Genomic DNA, 14,749 nt, shown 5'->3' on the forward strand with positions numbered 1-14,749 from the left:
CTCCACTCGTTACCTGTATTAATGGCACCTGTTTGAACTTGTTATCAGTATAAAAGACACCTGTCCACAACCTCAAACAGTCACACTCCAAACTCCACTATGGCCAAGACCAAAGAGCTGTCAAAGGACACCAGAAATTTTTTTTGTAGATCTGCACCAGGCTGGGAAGACTGAATCCGCAATAGGTAAGCAGCTTGGTTTGAAGAAATCAACTGTGGGAACAATTATTAGGAAATGGAAGACATACAAGACCACTGATAATCTCCCTCGATCTGGGGCTCCACACAAGATCTCACCCTGTGGGGTCAAAATGATCACAAGAACAGTGAGCAAAAATCCCAGAACCACACGGGGGGACCTAGTGAATGACCTGCAGAGAGCTGGGACCAAAGTAACAAAGCCTACCATCAGTAACACACTACGCCGCCAGGGACTCAAATCCCGCAGTGCCAGACGTGTCCCCCCTGCTTAAGCCAGTACATGTCCAGGCCCGTCTGAAGTTTGCTAGAGTGCATTTGGATGATCCAGAAGAGGATTGGGAGAATGTCATATGGTCAGATGAAACCAAAATATAACTTTTTGGTAAAAACTCAACTCGTCGTGTTTGGAGGACAAAGAATGCTGAGTTGCATCCAAAGAACACCATACCTACTGTGAAGCATGGGGGTGGAAACAACATGCTTTGGGGCTGTTTTTCTGCAAAGGGACCAGGACGACTGATCCGTGTAAAGGAAAGAATGAATGGGGCCATGTATCGTGAGATTTTGAGTGAACACCTCCTTCCATCAGCAAGGGCATTGAAGATGAAACGTGGCTGGGTCTTTCAGCATGACAATGATCCCAAACACACCGCCCGGGCAACGAAGGAGTGGCTTCGTAAGAAGCATTTCAAGGTCCTGGGTGGCCTAGCCAGTCTCCAGATCTCAACCCCCATAGAAAATCTTTGGAGGGGAGTTGAAAGTCTGTGTTGCCCAGCGACAGCCCCAAAACATCACTGCTCTAGAGGAGATCTGCATGGAGGAATGGGCCAAAATACCAGCAACAGTGTGTGAAAACCTTGTGAAGACTTACAGAAAACGTTTGACCTGTGTCATTGCCAACAAAGGGTATATAACAAAGTATTGAGAAACTTTTGTTATTGACCAAATACTTATTTTCCACCATAATTTGCAAATAAATTCATTAAAAATCCTACAATGTGATTTTCTGGATTTTTTTTTCTCATGTTGTCTGTCATAGTTGACGTGTACCTATGATGAAAATTACAGGCCTCTCTCATCTTTTTAAGTGGGAGAACTTGCACAATTGGTGGCTGACTAAATACTTTTTTTTCCCCACTGTACGTTAAGAAGAAAGAAAATTGTGTAATATACACGAAAAAGTGAATTTTTTTGTGTGCCTGTCCGAATTTTGAATAAGTAATTTTGTCTATTTCATAATAAACTGTGATGGTGTGTTCCATAAATTGCATGGACTCACTCTGTGTGCAATCATAGTGGTCCCTCAGTCTAGCAGTGAATTTCAAACACAGATTCAACCACAAAGACCAAGGAGGTTTTCCAATGCCTCGCAAAGAAGGGGACCTATTGGTAGATGTATTAAATTATAAAAAGCAGAAATTGAATATCCCTTTGAGCATGGTGAAGTCATTCATTACACTTTGTATGGTGTATCAATACACCCAGTCACTACAAAGATACAGGTGTCCTTCCTAAACCGCTCAGAGATTTCACCATGAGGCCAATGGTGACTTTAAAACAGTGACCGAATTTAATGGCTGTGATAGGAGAAAACTGAGGATGGATCAACAACATGGTAGTTACTCCACAATACTAAGCAGAGTGAAAAGAAGGAAGCCTGTACAGAAATATTGCAATAACATGCATCCATTTTGCAACAAGGCACTAAACTAATACTGCAAAAAATGTGTCTAAGCAGTTAACTTTTTGTCCTGAATATAAATCTAATACAACACATAACTGAGTACCACTCTCCATATTTTCAATCATAGTGGTGGCTGCATCATGTTATGGGTATGCTTGTAATCGTTAAGGACTGGGGAGTTTTTCAGGATACAAAAGAAACGGAATGGAGCTACTTGTAAATTTATGGCAAGACCTGAAAATGGTTGTCTAGCAATGATCAACAACCAATTTCACAGAGCTTGAAGAATCTTTTAAAGAATAATGGGAAAATGTTGCACAATCCAGGTGTGGAAAGCGCTTAGAGACTTACCCAGAAAGACTCACAGCTGTAATCACTGCCAAACAAAGTATTGACTCAGGGGTGTGAATACTTATGTAAATGAGATATTTCTGTATTTCATTTTCAATAAATTAGAAAAAAAAACTAACATGTTTTCACTTATTGTGTGTAGATGGGTGAGAAAAATCTATTGAATTCAGGCTTTAACACAACATAATGTGGAATAAGTCAAGGGGTATGAATACTTTCTGAAGGCACTGTAGCTGGAAGTGGGTGAAAAATAATAATGTGTAAAATGTAATGTGGGGAATTTAATTAAATAAAAAATATAAAAAATTAACATGTGAAATTTCATACGTCAGTTTTTCCCCTATATTCATTTAGCAGCGGTCGCCCACCACTGCTAAATTGTTGCCACTGCTGCAGAAAATATAACGTAATTTAAAATAGATATTTCTGCTGAGATGTCCTTAAAATGGATAGTCGTGGTCAAGGTAAAAATCCTACCTGAAATGCTGCATGTTTCCGAAAACCACGTCTGACTCGTGATTATTATACTTTTTTTTCACGTGATTTGACAGAGCCCTCTTTATAATAATAATAGATTCATTTTATATAGCGCTTTTCATTACAAGTAGAATCTGAAAGTCACTTAACAAAAAATATATATAATCATAATAATTTTTTTAAATGTAGGGATCTAACTGTAAGTCGCTCTGGATAAGAGCTAAATGACTAAAATGTAAATGTAAATCTGGCAGTTGGTGTTGGTCTTCCACAACTTCATGTGATAGGCAGTTCGGAAAAGTAGTATCTTGAGTGGAGGGAGCATTGATGGTGCAGTCAGGCAGGGAGGTAGAAAACATCTGACAGACAGGCCCCGGAGCTCTTCATCGGGCACATCGTTGTCTTTATGTTCACAGCTCCTCCTTCGTAGGTAGGCTGGATCGTCCACTACCAGAAGTGTAGCACCCACCTGGGTGATATTTTGGTGACTGTAAAAGTGCCAGTAAGACCACCACACCCCGGCAGTAGTCCGGAAAAGCCCCCTACGAGGCGAGCCTCTGCATCCCCTCGCACTGCCCCACCACCCCATCCTTTTACGCTGCTGCTACTCTGTTAATTATTTATGCATAGTCACTTTAACTCTACCCACATGTACATATTACTTCAACTACCTCAACTAGCCGGTGCCCCTGCACATTGACTCTGCACCGGTACCCCCCTGTATATATAGCCTCCCTACTGTTATTTTATTTTACTTCTGCTCTTTTTTTCTCAACACTTTTTTTGTTGTTGTTTAATTTTTACTTTTTTGTTAAAAATAAATGCACTGTTGGTTTAGGGCTGTAAGTAAGCATTTCACTGTAATGTCTGCACCTGTTGTATTCGGCGCATGTGGCCAATAAAATTTGATTTGATTTGATTTGATTTAGTCTGGTTTAACCAGGCTAACCAGCATCACAACGGCAGATTGACAGCCTCTGGTTTACTGTATAAGTCTATAGCCTGGTTAAACCAGCTTGAATGCTGCTTTCACCATTGTGAGGGCAGCATTCAATCTGGTTTAACCAGGCTAATATGAGCCTTCAGTTGTACCAGTGAACATGTCTTGGGTTCAGAATCCTAATTGGAAGGTTTGTGTTACCCAGCAGCTAGTAATTAGCCTCTCCTAGGTGTGTGTGGTGGGGGGTGAACATGTGTGCGCGTGTGTATGTGTGATCCCTCAGGGGAGAGGCCAGGGAGGAGTAAGGCACTAGGCCACTAGACAATAAAATTACCAGGTCTGGAGACGAATGAGCGAGCAGCGTGAATTTGCAGCATGTTTTTCTTCCACTGTAATTGGAGGAATATTGCTTTATTAGCCTGCTGACGTGACACACAGAGCAGGAGGGAAAGAGTAGACACAGATTGGATGAGTGTGTGTGTGTGTGTGTGTGCGCATCCTCAGACTAGTCAACTACAGTTCGGCCAAGTCCGGTCAAGTCCTTGCATTTGCGACTTTGTTATCAAAACTAAATTGACTGTCTTGTGATGTTTGAAGAAAATCTAACTTGCAATGTGCTTGATGCCAATTGCCTTGAGTTGATGAGACCAAAACAATTGACTTTTCTAAGCAGCAGGATCATAGCCCAATGATGATCAAACTGATGTTTCTGTCAGCTGAGCTGTTGGTTGGGCAGGTGCGTTGTGAGGGAGAGTCTCTGTTGTTGAGCTTTACACAGCTCTAGGAGGTCTCACACACACACACACACACACACACACACACACACACACATACACACACACACATACACACACACACATACACACACACACACACACACAGAGCTCTGGGTCTCTGTCTCTCCCGCTGCACCACTGAAACCATTCCTACATGGCTCCTCTCCTCTCGCTCTACTTTGTGTTGCCTAGTTACCTTCTGGCTTGGACCCAGGGGACTGAGTGCTGCTGAGTGTGAGCCAGCTGCGAGCATAAACATAAACATACACGCACACACGCATGCACTCCCACACACACACACACACACACACACACACACACACACACACACACACACACACACACACACACACACACACACACACACACACACACACACACACACACACACACACACACACACACACACACACACACACACACACACACACACACACACACACACTTTTCCATCCATTATGTTTTTGTCTGAACATCATGTATGTTATATCTATAATACACTGGCTACTTTCAACACTTTCTCTTGTTTTTGGCCTTTTCATGGGCTCTTTGTGATAATGTGTATGGTGTGTATAGTAAGTCTGCGCTAGGCTAGGAGATGAAGTAGGGGAGAGAGAGAGCAGACAGACAGTATAAACAGTGTGCTAACCCGACCATGCCTGACCACCCCAGATGACACAGTTGACAGATTGTAGAGCTTCTCCCAGCCAGGCTTACCTAATTGGATAAAACTGTGTTTAAAGAAAATCCCCTCTTCTCAAATGGATCCTCGGAGACTGTGTTCACTCTCTAAATCAGCGACGGAGAAAAGCAAAATAGTTGTTTATTTAACAGATGCCTTTTCTCTTCCACATGCATAGAAGTAATGGAGACTATTTGCTATTGTATTACGTTGCATTATGCTTGTATGATGGGTAGTTGCAGTAGGTCTACTTTGTCATGGAAAGGTCTCCCTGTGGCCAATGATTTAGGAATGTTTCAAAATACAATATATAATCCCTCACTCTCACATCTATATAAATGACTGGTAAATGTAAACGAGTGACATATCCTTTGTCTCATGGAACTGTAGATTTTCAAAGCAGAATATCCTTAATCACTGTTCTCTCACTCTCTTTCCTTCCATTTCCCCTCTATCTACCTCCCTCACTTTCTCTCCCCTCTCTCCCCCCTCCCTTCCTCTCTCTTGCTCCCCTCCTAACTCCCCCCTCCCTCCCTCTCCACCCCTATCTATCTCTCCCTCTCTCTACAGTTCCTGTGCGATCCTGGGTGTGGTCTTCATCCTGTCCTCCCTGTGTATCCTGGGAAAGGCAATCCATGACCTGGCTACCAAGCTACTGCCTGAAGTGGTAAGAGATACCATCTCCTGCCAATGTATCCTTGAGCAAGGCACTTACCCTTAACTGCATCTATAACTCTCAATCCAGGGGCGCTGCACTGCATCTATCTATCTATCTGTCTATTTTGATGTATTACTGAACGAAAAGCTATATGGAAGCCACATGAAAAGCTCTTTTTGGTGAACAGAGCCAAACTCAACGAAAAGACTCAAAGGTAGTGCACTATGTAGGGAATAGGGTGCCGTTTGAGACACAGCCCTACTCTCCACTCTGCTCCACATGTCTGGGCATGTGGTCGTTCATTAAGGCCAGCTCTGGGTACTGTAATACCCGCCCTTGTCAGCCTTGGCAGCGCCAGCAGCCTTGGCAAAGAGGTTTTACTGCAAAAAATGAACATCTGGTTGGAGCGCTGAAATTGCTTGTCAAAAACAGAGGAGTGTAACTCGGTTTTGTGACTTGTTTTTCTTGTTGCACAGCTTTGCTTGTGTCTTGTTCATGTCATGACAAATGTGTTGGGTGTAATTTGTCAAGGCAGTGGGAGTACAGACAGTGTACTGTACATTTCACTACTGGGACAACACAAATGCATCTACAAATCTTTACAAACTCTTATTGTATCGTTGTTGTTGTTGTTGGATGGACAATATAATAAAGATTCACTGAAATGCAACATACTGTATAGTAAATCAGTCTAAATCAACCGAAATATGTAGTCTTTTCCATCTTCAAAGTTGTCATTATGGCATCCAATGCCAAATGACACCATGTTCCCAACATAGTGCACTACTTTTGATCAGAGCCCTATGGGCGGGGTCAAAAGTAGTACACTTTATAGGGAATATGGTGCCATTTGGGACACAGCTTAGTATAAACTCAGAGAGCTAATATATAGTTTCATTCTTGTATCGCCAGACTGGTCACATCAGGTGTGAATTCCATTTACAAGACTCTCAGGTGGGAACATGCGAAGAGACAACACCTCCAGAATGGAGAGAGAGACAGAGAGAGAGAGAGAGAGTGAGGACCTATTCCCACTACGAGATATGAAGGAGAGTCTGAGGAACGGGGTGGCGAACGAGAATTCTACTTTCCAATTCACATTACATCCTTGCCTTACCTTTCATTGTGGCTGGCAATGCCACATTCTTGGTCCGCAGCTCAAATTGACCATAAATATCACAGTAGCCACTAGCCAGTAAGCACAAACTATTCAACAATGACAGAACCTTTTCTTCTAAAACATATTACACTGTTGAATAGTGCAACCAAACCATATTACACTGTTGAATAATGCAACAATTCACCAGCATGTACAGTGCTGTGAAAAAGTATTTGCCCCCGTTCTAATTTTCTCTACTTTTGCATATTTTCTATATTGAATGTTATCAGATCTTCAACCAAAACCTAATATTAGAAAAAGGGAACCTGAGTGAACAAACAACAATTACACACTTATTTCATTTATTTCATGAGCAAAGTTATGCAACACCCAATGCCCCTGTGTGAAAAGTAATTGCCCCCTTACACTCAATAACTGGTTGTGCCACCTTTAGCTGCAAGAACTCCAACCAAAGCTTCCTGTAGTTGTTGATCAGTCTCTCATGTCGCTGTGGAGGAATTTTGGCCCACTCTTCCATGCAGAACTGCTTTAACTCAGCGACATTTGTGGGTTTTCAAGCATGAACTGCTCGTTTCAAGTCCTGCCACAACATCTCAATTGGGATTAGGTCTGGACTTTGACTAGGCCATTCCAAAACTTCAAATGTGTTGCTTTTTAGCCATTTTCATGTAGATTTGATTGTGTGTTTTGGATCATTGTCTTGCTGCATGACCCAGCTGCGCTTCAGCTTCAGCTCACAGAAAGATGGTCTGACATTCTCCTATAGAATTATCTGATACAGAGCAGAATTCATGGTCCCTTCTATTAAGGCAAGTCATCCAGGTCCTGAGGCAGCAAAACATCCCCAAACCATCACACTACCACCACCATGCTTGACCGTTGGTATAAGGTTCTTACTGTGGAATGCAGTGTTTGGTTTTTGCCAGGCATAATGGGACCCATGTCATCCATATTAGGTTTTGGTTGAAAATCTGATAACATTCAGTATCAAAAATATGCAAAAATAGAGAAAATCAGAAAGGGGGCAAATACTTTTTCACAGCACTGTATGTGCAGACAATTAAAGGGTATATTTTCTCGTCTGTAGGCTACACTCATTACATTTTAGCTTCAAGACAACAGCACAGAGTTGCTATAACAGCATGTCTTCATAAAGTAATGTTAGCCTATCAAAAATGAACGATTAACCCTCTCATACGAATATAAAAGTACAGTAGGCCTACCTTTCAAAATTACAAGCAGTTTTTTAATTTATTTATTTATTATTATTTTAGGGGTTAGATCAGCTTTCATATTGCAGATAGATTGTAGCTTCCATCAATGTAATTGTCTGCATCATTTCGAATCCCCCATATTTTTTAGGTATATACACTACCGGTCAAACGTTTTAGAACACCTACTCATTCAAGGGTTTTTCTTTATTTTGACTATTTTCTACATTGTAGAATAATAGTGAAGACATCAAAACTATGAAATTACACATATGGAATCATGTAGTAACCAAAAAAGTGTCGAATCGAAAATATATTTTATATCTGAGATTCTTCAAATAGCCACCCTTTGCCTTGATGACAGCTTTGCACACTCTTGGCATTCTCTCAACCAGTTTCACCTGGAATGCTTTTCCAACAGTCTTGAAGGCATTCCCACATATGCTGAGCACTTGTTGGCTGCTTTTCCTTCACTCTGCCGTCCGACTCATCCCAAACCATCTCAATTTGGTTGAGGTCGGCAGATTGTGGAGGCCAGGTCATCTGATGCAGCATTCCATCACTCTCCTTCTTGGTAAAATAGCCCTTACACAGCCTGGAGGTGTGTTGGGTCATTGTCCTGTTGAAAAACTAATGATAGTCCCACTAAGCCACACACACCAGCCTCCACTGTAATAGAATGAGCAAAAAAGGTGTGGTCACTTCCTATTTTAATTGTGTCTTTATATCCTATTATAATTGTTTCACTTTTTAATTTACACACAGCTTGGATAGTAAAATGTATGCATGCATGACTGTAAGTCGCTTTGGATAAAATCGTCTGCTAAATGGCATTTATTATAAGCCCAAACCAGATGGGATGGAATATCGCTGCAGAATGCTGTGGTAGCCATGCTGGTTAAGTGTGCCTTGAATTCTAAGTAAATCACAGACAGTGTCACCAGCAAAGCACCCCCACACCATAACACCTCCTCCTCCATGCTTTACGGTGGGAAATACACATGTGGAGATCATCTGTTCACCCACACCGCGTCTCACAAAGACACAGCGGTTGGAAACAAAAATCTCAAATTTGGACTCCAGACCACAGGACACATGTATACCGGTCTAATGTCCATTGCTCGTGTTTCTTGGCCCAAGCAAGTCTCTTATTCTCATTGGTGTCCTTTAGTAGTGGTTTCTTTGCAGCATGAAGGCCTGATTCACACAGTCCCATCTGAACAGTTGATGTTGAGATGTGTCTGTTACTTGAACTCTGTGAAGCATTTATTTGGGCTGCAATTTCTGAGGCTGGTAACTCTAATGAACTGCAGCAGAGGTAACTCTGGGTCTTCCATTCCTGTGGCGGTCCTCATGAGAGCCAATTTCATCATAGCGCCTGATGATTTTTGCGACTGCACTTGAAGAAACTTTCAAAGTTCTTGAAATGTTCTGTATTGACTGACCTTCATGTCTTAAAGTAATGATGGACTGTCGTTTCTCTTTGCTTATTTGAGCTGTTCTTGTCATAATATGGACTTGGTCTTTTACCAAATAGGCCTATCTTCTGTATAGCGAAATGCTTATGCTTCTATCTCCGACAGTGCAGTAATATCTAACAATTACACAACATATACTCAATACACACAAAAAAGTAAGGAATGGGATTTAAGAATATATACATATATGGACAAGCAATGACAGAGCGGCATGGACTAAGATACAGAAGAATATTATAGAATAGAATGCAGTATATACATATGAGATGAGTAGTGCAAGATATGTAAACATTATTAAAGTGACTAGTGTTCCATTTCTTAAAGTGGCCAGTGATTTCAATAGGCAGCAGCAGCCTCCAATGTGCTAGTGATGGCTATTTAACAGTCTGATGGCCTTGAGATAGAAGCTGTTTTTCATTCTCTCGCTCCCAGCTTTGATGCACCTGTACTGACCTCACCTTCTGGATGATAGCGGGGTGAACAGGCAGTGGCTCGGGTGGTTGATGTCCTTGATGATCTTTTTGGCCTTCCTGTGACATCGGGAATTAATCAATCAACACAATAGTGATGACATACTGTATGAGTATATTTTTAATTACAGATGCAAAGGCCTAAACGATGCAACCCTGCATACAGTGAGCTCAGCCCTGTTAGTTTTATTTATCGCAGTTGTTGTCTTTTTGTCTGTGTAAAGAGTTTTAATGTTTTCATCCTCCCTAGGGCAAGGAGTTTTTTTTAAACCATATGACCTGATTCGAAAAAAATTATCTGGTCCCATCATAGCCCATATAAAACATTTTTTTACAGCTGATTTATTACTATGTCATACGCTGCAACTACGGTCCGGAGTTGGTTATATTAGCCTACTACCAGATCAGGAAAAACGATTTCCTCCCCACCACTCTGGGACCTGTGGTGCCATCTCTGAAATCACCACACAATGTTACAAATGAAAAAACATTTTACATGTCTTTGGTGGTGGGGATGGGCTTCCTTAGTTTTACATGGCTCAGTGCAGCCGGCAGCTACTGTAACAATTTCAAAATGTAACAGGTTGTTACTGCAATTTTAGATAATAAGTAAATAAAACAAGTCTCAAATATGATCCTTTTTTTAGTACCATTTATACTGAAGGACTGTTGGCTAAATAAGACAATTCTGTTTACACTGCCCTACTTCAACGGGGGCAACTGTCGGGCTAGTGTCGTGTGCTACCTTCGGAGGTAACGGTCGAGACGTAGCAAGTACGCACGTTTACATTTGAGCAATATGTGTAGCCGACTGTATTTTTACGAAAAGTGTAGTACGTGTGAAGAGGCTCAGAGAGGGAGAGAAACACAGTGAGAGAGAGAGACAGAGGGAGAGAGAGGGAGACAGTGAGAGACAGACATGTATGAGAGAGAAATAGAAAAAACTAGATCTGTGAAGAGAAATAAGTGTTTATCTGGCAGCTGTTGGTGTGTGAGAGAGAGAGCGAGAGAGAGAGAGAGAGAAAGAGAGAGAAAGAGAGAGAAAAGCGAGCAAGAGAAAACAGAGAGAGAGAAACAGAGAGATCTGTGAAGTGAAACAAGTTGTTGTGGTCTCTCTCTTCCTGTTGGGTAATTAAAGGAGGAATGTGGCAGAGCTCAGGTGTGAAGAGAGAACCGTGGCATTCACACTACTAGAATAGCTAGCTGCATTACTCTGTTGCCAGGCAATAAACAGCAGTCAGTCTGTGTAGAAACATCAGGGAGAGAATACATTCACTTAAGTCAAAGCTAAGAGCCCGTTTTTAATAATAGAAAGCAAACAAGGTAGCCTAAGGCCATTGATGTCATAAGCACTTCTGGTGTTTGGGGTTTTTTCATCATTGGACTTGTCACGATAAAATAAAGGAGGAGCAAATTGGTCTCCAAAAACAGGCTGACAGCAAAAATGCGAAATACTAACTACGACTGAAATAACAATGAAACAGGGAGAACACTTCTCAAGTACCTGTACATACGTCTCGCAATCAGACACTGATTCGTACTGCTTGGCATCGAGAAACTAGCAGAGAAAACTGAGCAAGGGAACACAGGGAAGTGAGGGCATAAATACACAGGTGAACAGGTAGACACAGGTGACACCAATAGGATCATGATTAGTCCAGACTGTGAGTGAGGAGGTGCCTACTGGACGCTCTAGCCGAAAAGTAGGGTTGATCCGAGCGTTCTGACCTAACAGCAGTCAAGCACCCAAGCTAACTGGCTAACGTTGGCTAGCTTGCTAGCTACTTCCAGACACAAATGAGAGAACAGCTCACTCTGACCATTTTACCTGCCCTAGCAGAGCTGGTTAGGCTGTTTTTATGTTATCCAAAGCATTGGTGACTGCAACTCTGCTGCTGGTAACAATTTAATTAAGTTTTTTTGCCAACGTTTACTGACACCGGCCATATTCAGCGGGTGTTGAGCGTTCGTAAATTCGTCAGTTATTCTGCACTCTGGCATCAGTCAGGAAGTTAAAGCTTGGTCGCAAATGGGTCTTCCAAATGGACAATGACCCCAAGCACACTTCCAAAGTTGTGGCAAAATGGCTTAAGGACAACAAAGTCAAGGTATTGGGGTGGCCATCACAAAGCCCTGACCTCAATCCTATAGAAAATGTGTGGGCAGAACTGAAAAAGCGTGAGCGAGCAAGAAGGCCTACAAACCTGACTCAGTTACACCAGCTCTGTCAGGAGGAATGGGCCAAAATTCACCCAACTTATTGTGGGAAGCTTGTGGAAGGCTACCCGAAACATTTGACCCAAGTTAAACAATTTAAAGGCAATGCTACCAAATACTATTTGAGTATATGTAAACTTCTGACCCACTGGGAATGTGATGAAAGAAATAAAAGCTGAAATAAATCATTTTCTCTACTATTATTCTGACATTTCACATTCTTAAAATAAAGTGGTGATCCTAACTGACCTAAAACAGGGATTTTGTACTAGGATTAAATGTCAGGAATTGTGAAAAACTGAGTTTAATTGTATTTGGCTAAGGTGTATGTAAACTTCCGATTTCAACTGCATGAGAGGGTTAATCATTTATTTTTGATAGGCTAACGTTACTTGATGAAGACATGCTGCTATAGCAACTCTGTGCTTTTGTCTTGAAGCTAAAATGTAATGAGTGTAGCCTACAGACGAGAAAATATACCCTTTAATTGTCTGCACATGCTTGTGAATTGTTGCATTATTCAAGAGTGTAATATGGTTTGGTTGCACTATTCAACAGTGTAATATATTTTAGAAGAAACATTTCTGTCATTGTTGAATAGTTTGTTCTTACTGGTAGTGGCTACTGTGATATTTATGGTCAATTTGAGCTGCGGACCAAGAATGTCGCATTGACAGCTACAATGAAAGGTAAGGTAAGGATGTAATGTGAATTGAAAATGTGAATTCTGTTTCGCCAGCCCCGCTCCTCAGACTCTCCATATTATAGTGAGAAAAGGGCCTGAGTTGTTGGGTGCTGGGGCTGTCGTTCCGAAACGGGTGTATTCAAATTCAGTTTAAGAGGAGACACACCTTCTACATTGGATTGGACACACCTTCTACATTGGCTGGATAGATTTACCATCGTAAGATAAGACAAGTGCACACTTCGGGAGAAGGGTAGAGAATTGGGACGTAGCCTATGAAGTGTGCATTTGATTCCTCACAGAAAAGCCTGGCCTGCCAACTGTAAATGTCAGGCACTGTGTTAGAATGTTGAGTGTGTCTCTCTGTCTGCATACCAAACAACACCCTATTCCCTACTACATAGTGCACTACTTTTGACCAGAGCCATATGGACCCTGGTCAAAAGTAGTGCACTAGATGGGGAAAAGGGTGCCATTTGCGACGCAACCTGTGCATGAGAGAGAGTGACTCACCCTCCTCCATACGGCCCTGATCTCTGTTTAGCCATCTCCCATCTCATCTCCTCAGATGGCTTTTAAATGCCACGTACCGGTGCTTTGTTCAACCGAAGCACCTCAGTGCTATGAATTTTCAATCTTAAAAGGAGTGTCAGAAGAAGTCATTGGGGGAGCAGGACTTCCCTTGCCTGGTTCCAGGTCTCTTTGTGCTGTATAGCTAGCTTCTACGGCCGTAGAAGATCAAATAGATCTGGGACCATCTAGGACTTTTTGAAGACTTAGCATAGCAGGATTGGGGTCAATTCAGTTCTCAATTCTGTAAATACAGGAAGTGGAATGATTCAATTCATGAATTGAAAAATCCTCATAGAAAACAATGGCATTTAAAAAAAGTTGATCTCATATAAACAGTTATCTTTATAGACTGTGTATACTCATAGCTAACTACATATATTTACTCAGGGGGCAACAATGGTTTTAGAAGTGGGTGGGACATAAACAAAAATGATTTGTCATCTAAAGCTCATTTCCGGCATATTACAGTATTACAGTGTCAGTGTGAGAACAACAAAGTTGAAATGAATTAGCTAGGGAAATTTACAGAGCAATACATGGCTATACAGACTCACATTGCGGTTAAAAAACGTCTGAATATCGGTCTTTAATCGCTTGGCTGCTGGTTTCATTTTGATTGATTATGGTCCAGTGTGAGTGAGACAAAAATAATAGCTAGTGAGCTAGCTAACTATTGGCTAGCTCTCTGCTATAGAAAGAGCGCCACACACATACACTGACAGCAGCTGCCTCAACTCTCCCGTGGTCCTAAAGCCAGCCTTTCAGTTTGATTTCACACAGCTTGCCCGACCGCTCCGAGGCATCCGCATGGTCCTAAAGAACACTGTTGCCTCTTTTTGTATCACAGTACAATGATAAAACTAGCAATGGAATTTCAGAATGTGAGGGGGTCATGACCTCCCCCATCCATAGTGGATGTTGCGCCCCTGCACTAACATCTCAGTAATATAGAACAAAGGTTTTTCTTTCTAAGCTCAACAATGACTCGGGAATATACTGTGTGTTTACTGGGCTTACAGGTTTCACTGTCCTTCTACTTAATTGTAGTCTATCTCTGGCTGTTCTTTGTTGCCTGTTTAAAAGCTTTGAGTCCCAACATCAAGCCAGCAGGATTTAGGGCTTCTAACCCCTTGTAAACATTGTGTGTTTGAGCTACAGACTGCTTGTTGCATTTGATTGGTCTATTTGTTCTGCATCAGCTGATACCAACCATTAGGCTGTGTGATT

The 14,749-nt window shown here is 41.7% G+C and overlaps 1 protein-coding gene across 1 annotated transcript in view; it reads left to right on the plus strand.

The window, feature by feature from the left end:
* The window catches only part of LOC121554694 (transmembrane protein 163-like), a 46,091-nt gene that overhangs the window by 17,261 nt on the left and 14,081 nt on the right, over positions 1-14,749 (plus strand). Inside the window, exon 5 of the mRNA XM_041868386.2 lies at positions 5,681-5,777. Coding sequence (XP_041724320.1) covers positions 5,681-5,777 — 97 coding nt within the window. The remainder of the gene's footprint in view (positions 1-5,680; positions 5,778-14,749) is intronic.

This window comes from Coregonus clupeaformis, chromosome 29 (assembly GCF_020615455.1).
Source record: "Coregonus clupeaformis isolate EN_2021a chromosome 29, ASM2061545v1, whole genome shotgun sequence".
Classification (NCBI taxonomy): domain Eukaryota; kingdom Metazoa; phylum Chordata; class Actinopteri; order Salmoniformes; family Salmonidae; genus Coregonus; species Coregonus clupeaformis.